The 13,959-nt window shown below is 39.0% G+C and overlaps 2 protein-coding genes across 2 annotated transcripts in view; both read right to left on the bottom strand.

The window, feature by feature from the left end:
- cd302 (CD302 molecule) overlaps positions 1–934 on the bottom strand; it is a 6,496-nt gene extending 5,562 nt beyond the window's left edge. The window contains exon 1 of the mRNA XM_020594818.1: positions 743–934. Coding sequence (XP_020450474.1) covers positions 743–824 — 82 coding nt within the window. The 5' untranslated portion in view covers positions 825–934. The remainder of the gene's footprint in view (positions 1–742) is intronic.
- A 2,919-nt stretch (positions 935–3,853) lies between these two features.
- Positions 3,854–13,959, bottom strand: part of rbms1b (RNA binding motif, single stranded interacting protein 1b) — a 17,007-nt gene continuing 6,901 nt past the window's right edge. Inside the window, exons 5-13 of the mRNA XM_020594796.1 lie at positions 11,330–11,487; positions 8,723–8,802; positions 8,057–8,172; positions 7,596–7,645; positions 7,418–7,505; positions 7,098–7,148; positions 6,393–6,503; positions 6,182–6,262; positions 3,854–6,084 (exon numbers count right to left, since the gene is read on the bottom strand). Of these exons, the coding sequence (XP_020450452.1) occupies positions 6,013–6,084; positions 6,182–6,262; positions 6,393–6,503; positions 7,098–7,148; positions 7,418–7,505; positions 7,596–7,645; positions 8,057–8,172; positions 8,723–8,802; positions 11,330–11,487 (807 nt within the window). The 3' untranslated portion in view covers positions 3,854–6,012. The remainder of the gene's footprint in view (positions 6,085–6,181; positions 6,263–6,392; positions 6,504–7,097; positions 7,149–7,417; positions 7,506–7,595; positions 7,646–8,056; positions 8,173–8,722; positions 8,803–11,329; positions 11,488–13,959) is intronic.

The raw sequence follows: 13,959 nt of genomic DNA, 5'->3' as shown, positions 1-13,959 counted from the left end.
GAATGTAGACTGATACTGAATGTAGACTGATCAAACTTATTGAATGTAGACTGATCAAACTTACTGAATGTAGACTGATCAAATGAATGTAGACTAGACTGATCAAACTTACTGAATGTAGACTGATAAAACTTACTGAATGTAGACTGATCAAACTTACTGAATGTAGACTGATCAAACTTACTGAATGTAGACTGATCAAACTTATTGAATGTAGACTGATCAAACTTATTGAATGTAGACTGATAAAACTTACTGAAGAGACTTTATCTGAGATCTCACCTTAAAAAAAACAACAACTACACTTCCAGTTATTGCACTAAGTTACACAACAATACTGATTGCTCCACATCAGATTTAATGTTAGGTTACGTCCCAAAAGCTGAGATTTTATACGTGTTTGTCGCTCATTAGCCATGATTAGAGAACGACGACGACGACCAGGACGACGCCGTAGTAAACGCCTTTTACTGTACTAAGTTACACAACGTTTAACTAGGAGTTACAAAGACATGCTAACGTTAGCACAAAGGTTACGCTGTCATAAACATAACAATACAATGGACATACAGGAAAGCTGCTAACAATGACAACCCGACACGACTACGTGCAACAAAAATGGTACAAGTGCAAAGATCAGCGCAGAGGTTACAACAGGCCTACGACGCAGTGGACGTGAAACACAGCAATGCAAGTTGAAAACACCATGTTAATTTAACTTAGACAGAGTTGAACTCCTTACCCCCCGTCACAACCAGCCGTAGGTGCACACAAAACAGAAAGACACAGCAACGAAAAAGGTGACTTTTCTTTAGCGACTCCATGATAAACCTGCCAAAAACACACGCAGCTCTACACTAGTTTTCTGACCGTTGGACTCAACTATCAGCAAAGTGAAATCCCTCCCACAGACACACGCGCACACGCACACGGCTCGCACATGACCAGTAAACACAGTACACCAGTGTGCGTCTTACAGGTTTTTACTTGTTAAATTGCTTGGACATAAGTAACCTAACCCCCCAAAAGCCTATCTGACCATTGTTATCTGTGATTTTAATTCCAACAATCAATCAGAATACTTTATTAATATCCCACAGGGACAGTCTAAAATAACACGACAGTCAAATTAGTAACAATATCCAAAGCCTTCAGTTAAAAGTACAAGTAAATATACTTAATAAAGGTAATAGTTAAAAACCCCTGTTCAGAATAAGTAGCAGCAAGAAAACAATGCCACACTACAATGATACAAATTATTGCACATGTACCAATTATTGCAAATGAATTAACAAAAAATATTGACAAATAAATTTGATAAATTTGACAAAACCTATATGGAGAAACCAGTTTGATTCTCTAAGGGTCTAACACTCAGAGGGAGGAGTTATATAGTTTGATGGCCACAGGTAGAAATGGTCTCCTGTGGCACGCTGTGGTGCATTGTGGTTGTTTGAGTCTGTTACTGAATGTTATGGAGTGGGTGGGAGGCGTTATCTAAGGTGGAACATATTTTGGACAGCATCCTCCTCTTTGACACTGTCCTTAGAGAGTCCAGCTCCTCCACCCAAAACATCACTGGCATTGCTGATCAGTTTGTTGAGTCTGTCGGTGTCCGTCACTCCCAGCCTGCTTCTCCAGCATGCCACAGCATACAGGAGAGCAGTGGCCACAGACACATAACACATCCTCAGCTGTGTGTTCATACAATGGGAACAAACTACAGTCCTCTGGGACCCAGTTTTGCAGAATGGGCACAGGAACCTCTAGATGGTGCTGTGTGCACAGTGTTCATCAGACAGTCAAGGTTCTGCATTTCCACTGTTTGATACAGTTCAAGTTGTTCAACTCAGAATGGGCATTTAACAAACTCACACAGGTAATGTCTGCAAACTCTATCAGCTATCATATTTGTCATTTATTTATTTATAGGTTTATTTTTGTGATGCTGTGGTTATATTGGATTGTGCTGATACAGGCTACTAGATTTAGGGGGTTAGGTTTAAGTTAGCAGCACTTTTGTCGTCCTCACAAACGCCATTGTGGTGCCCTTGAGCAAGAGCCCTCACTGTGGGCTGTGTGTGAATGTCTAACTGTGTGGACTGTGAACTGGGGGTTCCTATGAAAGTGGATCTACCCTGAACAACTAAAGATTAAAAAAAGGTTCCATCTTCTACCTTTATTTTGAAATCTCATTCCCATTATTGTGATCTGTATGACAATGTATGATACCTATAATGCTAGTGCTGCTTGAATAATAACAATCAATATAGATTTAATCCTATTAAGGACTCTAGAAATTAGAGTGTGAATGCAGGATGCTTCCTATGCGAGCAGGTTATGGAGGGAGGAAACAGTGAGCCTCAGGGCCAAAATGGTTGTTGTTCAGGAGAAAGAGGGGGTTTCAACTCCATTGCTTGTAGGCGCAGGTGGCACAAACACAGACAGCTGGAGCATGAGTTTTGCTCCTCGCCTGGAACTGATGGTTTCCCGTAGGGTGTCACAACACCCTGCATGATACCATAGAGATCCATCTGCCATGGCAAGGCATGCTCACAGATGCCTCCATCCACTTATCCTACGCCATACCTCCTGATATCCATAACTCACCTAGTCCAGGCCATGCATATTGTCAACAATACCCTGTGACAGTGCTGATTTAGTCATGCAGGTCCTCATCCTCTGGGTTGAAAGTACAGCAATCTATAAATGCTGGCAGTTTATCTCAACAATGCAACTAAAACTACAGATGGGTGACAAATCAAAAGAAAAACCTGATATGGTCTCTTTCAAGATGACAGTGTCCCCATCCATAGGACACGAGGGGTCAATGAATGCTTTGATGAGTATGAAAATGATGTGAATCATATGCTGTGGCCTTCGCAGTCACCAGATCTCAACCCAGTTGAGCAGCCATGGGAGATTTTGGACCAGTGTGATAGACAGCATCTCTACCACCATCAAAACACTAAATGAGGGGAGCTCTTTTGGAATAACAGTGTTCATCCCTCTAGTAAAGTTCAGAGGCTTTGAGAGTAAAGTCCAAGGAGCACTGAAGCTGTTCTGGTGGCCCAACGCTTTTGATTCCTTATTAACATGTTACCCATCTGTAGTTGCAGCATCATGCCCAGAGAAATACAGTGGAAGAACACATTTTGTTAAATGGCCTATATATATATATATACTATATATGTGGAGTATGTACTGTATGAGCAGGAGATGGTGACTGTCACATGAATGCATCCAGCATCAAAGCAGCCATTGTTAGCTGCTGCTTTGATGGACTTTGTTCCCTTTCTTCTTCAATTTTTGCACTTCTGAGCCTCACTTGATATAGCAGATAAGTGTTCAAGTATCTTTATTCCACTTAATGTTTTAAAATAATCATAAAGAAAACACAATGTTAAAAGGAATAGCTCCTCTTGCAATGGGCAAGATCAAGATCCACATCAAAATAAACCACTTAAACTATATTTTCATAAATTTGGTAAAACATAATATTCAAGCCATCTCAAGAACAGTAATTCATTAACACACACATATTTTCCAAAATCTGACAAGGCCAGATTCCTTATTAAACATAAATTGAGAGTGAGAGACAATGTGAGAGACAGAGCTTGGATTGCAGCCCTCTGAAGCTGCGGCCAAGCTCCAGTAATGACAAATTATGCTGTATATCCACTGTTCATCTATTTGAAAAGGCTGTACAAAAGATGTATTTACATAAATTCATCATTAAGGAATGCAGGTTCACCAACCAAAAGCCAGTACAGGTATGTTCAGCATTTTTTTGTCTTCTTGCAAATAAACATCAGACTCGAGACAAATTAAAAGGTGACAATGAAAAAAAAAATTTATTCAAAAAATGCCCAAGAATTGAACAGAAAAAAAAACATCAATCTACAATCAAGCAACAATCCTTTAATAACAAACAAAAGTCTTTGGCTTTAACAAACACTACAAAACAAAAATACAGAGGAAAGACTCCTGTAAATAAAAGTTACCACTGGCAGTTGTGTGGCACGAGTTAAAAAAACAAAACAAAACAAAAAAACTTTCATATAGCTCTATGAAAATCTCTTTCCTCAGGCTGTTTGTACAAAAATCTTCATAAATTAGGACTTTTTTCATATAACTTAATGACTGCTCAACATGATGGTTGCTTTTTCTTTGATGCACCTCTGCGACTCTTAACCCAGGTTACTATGGCACTTGGTTCAGACACCATTAGCAGCATAAACCTCACAAGACAGTATTACTTCTCAGTCTCAGGCATTACACAGAAATCTCAAGTATAGCGGCCCTTTACATTTGCTTATCTAACTAAGAGAGGAAGCGCTGCTGCATGTTTGTCTAGATGCAAGACAAAGCAACAACGTGTTTGCTTAAAGGAGCACAGATCCAGTGAACAGCACAAAGCTTTGTTAGCACTGTTGTCCTACTGATCTTAGGTCAGCCTTTGAATTCTGTTGCCATCAAAGCTGCACCTCTTTTGAAACTATGAAACCGAATGCATGGACACAAGTAGAAACATGTTGTCAGTGATTACAATAATACATTGTTAAAAAAAGAGGTCTGAAGAAAATCAGAAAGTATTCAAAACAACCTGAAAGGAAACAGCTGTATGTGGCCAGCTGAGCTTGTCATTTGGTCAGGGAGGGCGGGCTGGACCTGCTAACCCGGCCTAATGCAGAGGAGAACGAAAACTCCGAGGTAGATAATTGGTCTGAATGACCACCAGGTTGAATCAAAGGCTAACTGTGGGACACCTTGATCAAATGACCTGCTTTAATCCACCATGCTTAAAAAAAAACAGACTTTCTATGATATATCAGATTGATTTTCCTTTCTTACTATAATGTTGCATTTTCTACATTTATGAAATTCATTTGTGACACTTCCTTCATACTTGTGTGTATATGTACTGTAACTATATGGAAGCTAAATGTAAAAAAAGAAGGCACACTGTCCAAACTGCAGCCTGGTTTGCAGTATCACTTAGGCCCTGGATAAAAACACAAATGATGCTCAGTGTACTAGCTCAGGATCTTTGGAGAAGTAAACTACAACTGAAAGTGCCAAGTTCTTCTGTTACCTATCAAAGAGTGAAAGAGTGAGGTGCAATAAAAACAACGTATTTATCAAATTTCACCCCCAAAATCACTGAACCTTTGCCTTAATTCTACTACAAGGGTTTGATGTTTTTTTTGTCGCAAATGCAAAATAAAAAAAAATTACACCCCATAAAAACAACAACTAACGTCACCCAACAAGATGTAAGCATGACCAGCAAACCAAAAACATTAGTCCCATGACCGGTCACATTCCCCAGACCCACATGGTTCAATTTCAGCAGCTTAACAATATCAGGTAAAAAGGCAAGACTGAAAAGTCAGGGCCTTCTTAACAAATAAATACGACATCCATATGACTTTTTTAACTATGTATTGCTATCAGTTCTGGGCAGGAAAAAGCAAATAGATTTATTTTAAAAGGCTCTACCTAGCTGACATTTTTTGCCGCTCTCTGTTGTGGTCTGAAAATTCCTGTATCGAAACTATTAAGGCAAATTTTAATTGGATAGCAAGAGCAATCTAAAGTACTAAGAAAAATCACCTTACAAGAAAACAACACTTAAAGTAACACTCATACAGCAAGCAAAAAAACACAATTTTCAAAAAAATCTGGATTAAAAAAAACCTCAGAGAAAAAAAAGAAAATATTAACAAAAGACATATTTGCCATCCTGTGCTTTGAACAACTAGCCATATGATTCTTGTATCCAACTGCATTCCTTTGTAAAAAAATAAACATTTTCTTGCATGCAAATATGTTTATTTTCTAAAATTTTCCTTATATAATTGAATCATTTAATAAACTCAGATATTCTCTCTGAAAAATATTTTCACTTAAACATTTGCAGAACCTGTGCAAATCTGTGAAAAGATCCTTAGTGTCCTTTGCATTTGTGGACATGATTGTTTTAGCTCTTATCCAAATGTTACCTCAGCACTACTTTGGCTGTTGGTAGGAATATGAGGACTGATTGCTGGACGAGTCTCCTTGTGACTGTGTACCATTTTCCTGGAAGAGAGTGAGATAACCGTCATTCTATGCCACTGTTGTTTTCAACATCTGATGTGATTTATACACACAGGGCAACACTGATGTTTAAACATACCTCGACAGGAACAGTTGCTGTCTGCATGTGTGTATACTGTGGGATATACGCTCCTTGCACAGCTGTGTTTGCAGCCATGAACTATACAATTAAGAAAAGAGAAACAGTCTTATAGAGAAAAATCCTATAAATCTGACAGTTTAATGAAACCCTATTCTGAAATAGGCATAAAATGTGAACACATTTCTGATCCAATGCAGTATTCTCTCACCGTTCCTGCACTACCCAGAGATAGGTGACTCATCTGCTGTGTAAGGGGGGCCATCATGGTAGTAGGCTGCAGTGACATAGATGGGTCCATAGAGGGCGATAACACTGTACCCTGGAAGAAATGTGCAAGCAGCTCAGAACACAATGTACAGAATGTAGCTGGTGGAGTATCATCCCTTAAGGTTGACATACTTCCCCAAAAAACATGACTTTATAAAAATGACAGAATACCAACAACTTATGCCGAATATATACAATTTAAAAGCACAAATTTAAACAAATAATTCATACTTATCTAATTTCTACAACTCAAATTGAGTAGTCACAAGTTGAACAAGTTGCCTATAAGCATCTTGGCTGGCCTGGTGCATCTAACAGTGTTTCTCATCTACGCTGGCTCATTTTCAATGCAAGAACGGACCCATCTGTTATAAAATATTCTGCATCTGTCATCAAATAAATCACTTTATTTAAGCAATATCACTTTTACATTCCAATATAAACACTAGTACTGTAACTCCTCAAGGTTCAGTGTCACCTTATGTATAACTCCTAATCTTCCATATTGTGTGTGAATGTTTAAAAAAAATGTTTCCATTCTGTCACAACCACAGCGAGACATGTTTTCCTGAAACAGAAATAAAACAGAAAAGGCAACAGGAGCGTTGTGGGGAATACAGTGATGATGATATGATCTTGCTCTTACCGGGTGCTGCATGATGTAGGGCTGATGAGGCACCCAGGATGGGTTCTGCACCTGAAACATCACACAGACAGACTCTGTAAACACACTGGCAGTGTGCGGCTGCTATTTCCAAAGATCACACTCTACTCTCACTGGCACAGCATCAAGCATGAAAGGCTACAGGACCCTTTGTCATATTTAGTCTACAGTTCCAAAACCCCAGAGGACATGTCCGTGAATCCCGGTGACACATGGTTTATAAACATAAATGCTTAGTTAACAGTTAAATATTACTTTTTATCAAAGCTACATATTCATACATTGGAGAGAAGGCTTCAAACCTGGTATGTTGAAACTGGAGACATGTAAGGAGACATGGATGTTTGGGCAATCATCCTGTTTGAAATACTGTATGCTGGTGGGAAAAATCTGTGGACACAGATTTGAGTGTATTTTTATACAATGACAATGAAATATATTGGCCACAACAGTGCAATCTAATCTGATGTTGTAGCTTACCCATTCTGCATAGCAGCTGCACTGTGGTCGTATGCAAGTGTCATTCCAACCTCGAGAATAAGGACAGCATAGGTTTGGCAAATAAACTGGTGAATGCAACTCAAACACTTGCACCAACACAATACCACTGCACAGCAGTCTATATGCTCAAACTTGACAGAGTGTACGCTTAACTAAGACTACAATACACAGCAGAGTAATCAGGATTACAACTCAATAAAAATCAAAAGCACTTTAGAGTGACTGATATGATACTGTACATGTAATTTATTCCTTGACTCTTCAGCAACAATCAACACCAATAAAGTCACTAAAACAGTTTCTTCAAATATTTGTTACACTCTGGTTTTTACTAAACAACACATTAGGTACACCTGAAGTTCATCCTTTATTAACCCAATCTGATTATGAATTGATTCCCATCAGCCACTTCATCTCACATCATCCTGGGCACCACTTACTCGTCTGGAGTCACCGTCTCTTGGCCAACCCCGACCGTTCTGGTAAAATTTATTCTGACTTTGTCTCTTTTTCTGCCCGCCATCAGCAAACTTGCACAGCAATGGTTCAGAAGGCGCTAAAGAGAGAGTTGGTGAGAGAGTACAATAAAAGGGTTTTCTTAAGCAAACTATTAAACACAACAGCGCTGTCTGCCATTACTTGCTATACAGTCATTCACTCCCTGAAGCCTGGGAGTGCACATTTACAAGCCAGCCTGGGAACACACAGATATCTAATTTGGCAGCTGTGGAGCTGTAAACCCCTCCTCTTCCTAAAGGAGGCAAAACCAGCAGAGACTATTTCAGTCTAATAATTCAATTAAAAAGCTTAAAAAGGGAGTGGAGGCCACACAGAGCAGCTCCCTCTCGCTCTGCTTTTCTTTGTTTGTGCTCTGAGTGCAAGAGTTCTGTACCAGCAGACTCACTGACATCTGCTAGAAGCATGAATCAGTTGCCAACCACTTCAGCCCATCTATACAACTCCACCCAATTAACAATTTGCATATTAGAGTCACTATGGTACAAATCCTGTTCTTTTCTTTCCTGGCATGCACATAAACTAGATCATTTTACATTACAGCTTTGCAATGTATGCCTGCAAATAAAAGACAATAGAGTATGTCTTACCAGGAACACCTGCAGGTGTTTTAATAAACTTTCCATTGAAGTGAGAAATGACAGCGTCACATTTTTCAGTTGATTCCATCCTGAAGTTAGAAAACACAAACAGAACAAGACATCAGTGATAACTGCAGAGTAAGCAGGTGCTTTCCAAAAGCTGCTTCTTTGCTAGGTGGGTGGAAGGGGTGGCTCAGAATAGCAGATATTTATTGGTTAGGCCAATGTACAAGTTTATATTGGTTGTGGAAAAATATTGTATAGTCTTCATCATTTAGACCTCACATCTGCACAAACACTGCTCTGATACAACACGGTGTTTCTGTTGTATCATTCGTGACCTTTGCTTTGCCTGTCAGGTAAATGTCATGTTGTACAAACACAACTGGCACCATACCAGCTACCAATATAATTAAATCACCCATTCATTGTAAAAATATTTTTTAAAGGAATTTCCATTTGTCTATACAGGAACTACTCTTTCTGTCTTGTTATCAACAACATAGCTATGTGTTTTGAAATGAAATACATTCTGCGTTGAACTGCATAGAAAATTTTATGATGAGAACCCAATGTGTTTTTAATCATTTTTAAACAATGATTTTTAAATGTCAATTTATCATTGGTAATTGGTTTAGAATAGTAGTCTTAATCTCAGTCCTAGATTACTGTTAGTACTTCTGTCTCTCAATATTAAAACCACCTAATGGTGCCTAACGTTGTAAAGACAAGAATACACTGGTCTCCCTTCCCCCATCTCTGGCATTATTGCTTGAACCAGTCCCTCTTCCTGTATATTTGGGTCTATTTTGGCCATGAGCCAATCCAACAAACTTCTGATCTGATAGATCAAACCATGTAAAATGTTAGTTAGAGGCCAGAAGATGCTGTCAGTCATCTCAGTTGGATGCCATTTATTTAGTTTAGTCAGAGCAATGTGTCATATTAATGAAATAATCTAGATTGATGTTAAAAGAAAAAGTAATGGAACTTTTTGCATAAATTGGTTATGAAATGTGATCTGATCTTCATCAAAGTCACAAATATCAACAAACAATATTTCTAGGCTGATAGAACACAAACAGTCATGATCTTTCACGCTTTATTGAGCACACCCATTAAACATTCAAAGTGATGGCAGAAAAAGTAATGGTAACACCAGGCTTCTGATGTCACTAAACGTCAACTGGAGTCAGGTGTCAGCAAACCTGAAGTCCAATCAATGAAACGAGAACTGAGGTGGGGTTTAGAACTACCATCAAACAGTGTCAGTATGCTATTCATAAGCAGCATCAGCTATTGTGAGCCATGCCTCGCAAAAAGATCTCAGAAGACCTACGATCAAGAGTTGTTGATTTGCATGTAGCTGGAAAGGGTTACAGAGTCATCTCAAAGACTTTAGATATTCATCAGTCCACAGTTAGACATACTGTCTATAAATGGACACAATCTGGTACTGTGGCTACTCTCCATCGAAGTGGGTGTCCAGCCAAGACCACTCCAAAGGCATAACACAGAATACTCAGTGAGGTAAAAAAAAAAAGAGCCCTAGAGTAACAGCTGAAGACTTGAAGGATTCATTGGAATTGGTTAACATCATGTTCATGAATAACCGTATGCAAAATACTAAAACAGACATGGTATCCATGGCAGGACACCATGGAGAAAACCACTGCTCTACAAAAACAACATTGCAGCAGGCCTGAAGTTTGACAAAGACCACCTTGACACTCCACAACACTACTGGGAAAATGTCCTGTGTACAGATGAAACAAAGGTAGAATTGTCTGGGAAGAACACACAGGACTATGTATGGCGTAAAAAGAGAACAGAGTACCAACATGAAAATAGCATTCAGTGTAATACAGTGGTGAGGGTGTTGAAAATTAGAAGAAGCTTTATTTTATTGTAACAGATACAACAAAATTTTGTTTGGAGCCAAGGGCCGCTGTGTGCATACGTGCTGCCATCACGGGAAACTTGGGGGTTCAGTGTCTTGCCCGAGGACACTTCGACATGTGGACTGTAGGCACCAAGATTCGAACCTTCAACCTTCCAGCTGGGAGACAACTGCTCTACCCACTGCACCACTGTTAGTTAGCCTTATTAGTTTTTTTTTGTTCTCATGTGCTCTATGTGCTTTATGTTGCAAGAAAGAAAAAAAAAACTTATCAGTCTATTGCTGCCCAAGAATATCGCTGAGCTGAAGCAGCTCTATGAGGAAGAATGGCCCAAAGTTCCTCCTGGATATTGTGCAGATCTAATCCACAGCTACAAGAAGTGCTTGCTTGAGGTTATTGCTGCCAAAGGTGGTTCAACCAGTTAATAAAACACAGTTGCCATTATTTTTTCCACCATTACTTTGTATGTTCAATGGGTGTGTTCAATAAAGCCATGAATGATCATGACTTATTGTGTTTTATCATCTTAGAAATATTGTGTTTGTTGATATTTGTGACTTTGGTGAAGATCAGATCACATTTCATGACCAATTTATGCAGAGAACCAGAAAACTGGCAAATAGTGCCATTACTTTTTCTTGCGACTCGGTGTAGCACTATTAAGAACCTCTAAAGAGTTTCAGCTGCATGAGTCATGGACAGACAGGTGTCTGACCTGGCAAAGCCCACTCCTCTACTGGATCCATTGAAGTCTCTCAAGATGCGTGTTGATATGACCTGGCCAAAGTGCTTTAACATGTTCTCCAGCTCCTGCTCATCCATTGACAAAGGCAAGTTGGAAATGTACAAGTTTGTGGGGTCTTGTTCTTGTTGCTGTATGGTCAAAAACAAGAGAAGAAGTACATTACTTTAAATACTTAAAAAACACTGGAAAGCACACTAATTTTTCTTCATGCATCACATTAAAATTGGCTCAATAATGTAAAGAAGGAGGAAGAGAAGAGAGGATTAGACTATGAGATGCTGTAACAATAATCTGGTCAACTGCAAAGACACTGTTCTTTGTCCATTTCACTAAATGAACACTGCTCCACAATCATGCCTGGTAGGCGCTAGTGCAGCTTCTGTCTTATCTGTTGACCACTGAGTAGCTCCATTGGAGCAGCTGGAACATTAAGGCCCAATCCCATTGCTCCCCATTGCCCTATCATTTAGCCCCACGCCTTCGTTTTGCAAATTCATGTATGGTGGTAGAGGTGTCTTGATTCTCTTCTGGTGTTGGGTGAAGAAGTAGGGCTACATAGCCTTTCAAACTGAGGGTTTTCAGAGGCAGATTCAAAACTGAGTGGTATGAGACTAAGTGCAACAAATATTACCAGTCGATACTACACACCTCAAATAAATTCACCAACATTCCCTGGTGTCAAACCCATATTCCTATCCTTTGATTTTTATTTGCAGTTGAAACTGATGCTTACAGACCACACATCCTAAATCACCACAGCTGAAGACAGCATTAGTAATTTTAAATTTCTGACAAAAAGGTCACATCTGTTTAACTTAACTGTCATCATTAACTATCGATGACACACAGAGGTCTTGAAGGGTTGTCCCATTTCACAGGCGAAGACTTCAACCACTACTCCTTGTAACTCAGTTTTGAGGGTTAACTTAAAAATGAAGTAGCTTCAAAAATGAGTGGCAGGGTTTAAAAAAAAAGGAAATGGGACTGGGCCTAAGTGTCTTCCTCAAGGACACTATAATGATAAGGATAAGCATGTGCTACTTTCCCTTCCCCAAACCAAAATACATCTTGCAAAGCTGTTTCGCTATACATTTCACCCACCAAGTTTGATAAAACCATCTTAAAATAATAAAGTTTTACCTTTATTAATAATTTCTTGGATTAAGTGAATCCCCTGTATGCATATAGAGAAAGGGATGTACTTTATCAAGTAAAACAAGACCTTCACTAAAAAGCCATAAGCTAAAGACAAGGGAAACTCCTATCTGACTACTTCCTACTACCTCCCTTTGAAATAATAATGAGCGAAATGGTGCCTGGGCAGATAAAAAAAACAGATAAAGAGACCTTTGTCAAACAGTCCATTAAGCCCAAACAAGCTTCTGCCATAGAGTGGGAGTGAAAGGCTCACACTTTGTAATGGCATTTACCTTCCACAATGCAAAAATTAAACTAAGGCATTCTCCTCAAACCTGAAAAAATTTAATTTAAAAAAGTTAAATGGGTACACAGAGGCATGTCAAGAACTGCCACAGATCCCCAGACAGTGAAATGAGGCCAAGGGTTCTTGTTCAGCGCTGTATGGGTAGACTGACCGATTCTTGTTACCATAACAGCACACAATTATTTACTTTTGTTCCTGAACTGAAATGTTTTTTAATGCCTCAAAAATATTTGAAGCATGTAGCTTCACTTGCTGTATGTTCGATTTTGAGAGGTTTAAACAAAATAATTTTTCTGTTGCAGATACAATATGTACAGTATGTATTAGTGTTTTGTAGGAGACAGAAAGACTAGTCAAAGTTCCTTGACGGGCTTATTGTAAAGTCACATTCACATGGTGGATAAATTCTCTGGTACTTCATCCTGCTGTCAGCAACACCAGCCTCTCACTCTACAGTCTGACATTTGACACCATTCATGTCTGAAACCTTTTAAAGCTTGGTTGGGAGCTGTTGGATAACAAGAGCCCACTGGGAACCATCAGTGTGGAATATATGTACAACACTTGCAAAGAAACACATGGATAAACATTATAATCCATATATGAACAGATTAGGAAATTATCAAATATATTTTCGCATTAGATTTGACATAAGGTGTCAAACAGCTTGTATGGTACATGAAGGAGAAATGGAAACAAAGACGAAAAGTATGAAACACGGAAGAAACAGAGTGTGAGGTGCAACATGTGGTCTGTGGAGATGCTGTTGATATAGCAGTGTCTCACCAGAATACTGCCTTGTCAAAATTAAGAAAAATGCAGTTATCACTGACTGTATAAATATGAAGGATGCATCACCACTTTCAACTAGCCACCATTGGGTGATCGAGTCATGGTGGCTTTATTTCTGGTAGCTGTTGTTTTTTTCTGTATTTCACACAGTCGATGGCAGTTAGTGACTCCATAGTTCATTAAAGTTCAAATCCAACTGTAATGAACACAAGCCAGAACAGCCAATTTACTGCTGTTAGACAATAACCTGATTTAGCTTCCTGAATTCCTTCATGATTCAACACTGATCTCAGAGTCACTGAACAGCCCTGGGTTGCACACACCCTGCTATTAAGGATTCCAGTTGTGCTATTTAATACTACAA

Source organism: Monopterus albus, unplaced genomic scaffold, assembly GCF_001952655.1.
Source record: "Monopterus albus unplaced genomic scaffold, M_albus_1.0 scaffold24.1, whole genome shotgun sequence".
Classification (NCBI taxonomy): Eukaryota; Metazoa; Chordata; class Actinopteri; order Synbranchiformes; family Synbranchidae; genus Monopterus; species Monopterus albus.
This window is presented reverse-complemented; position numbering and strand designations above follow the sequence as displayed.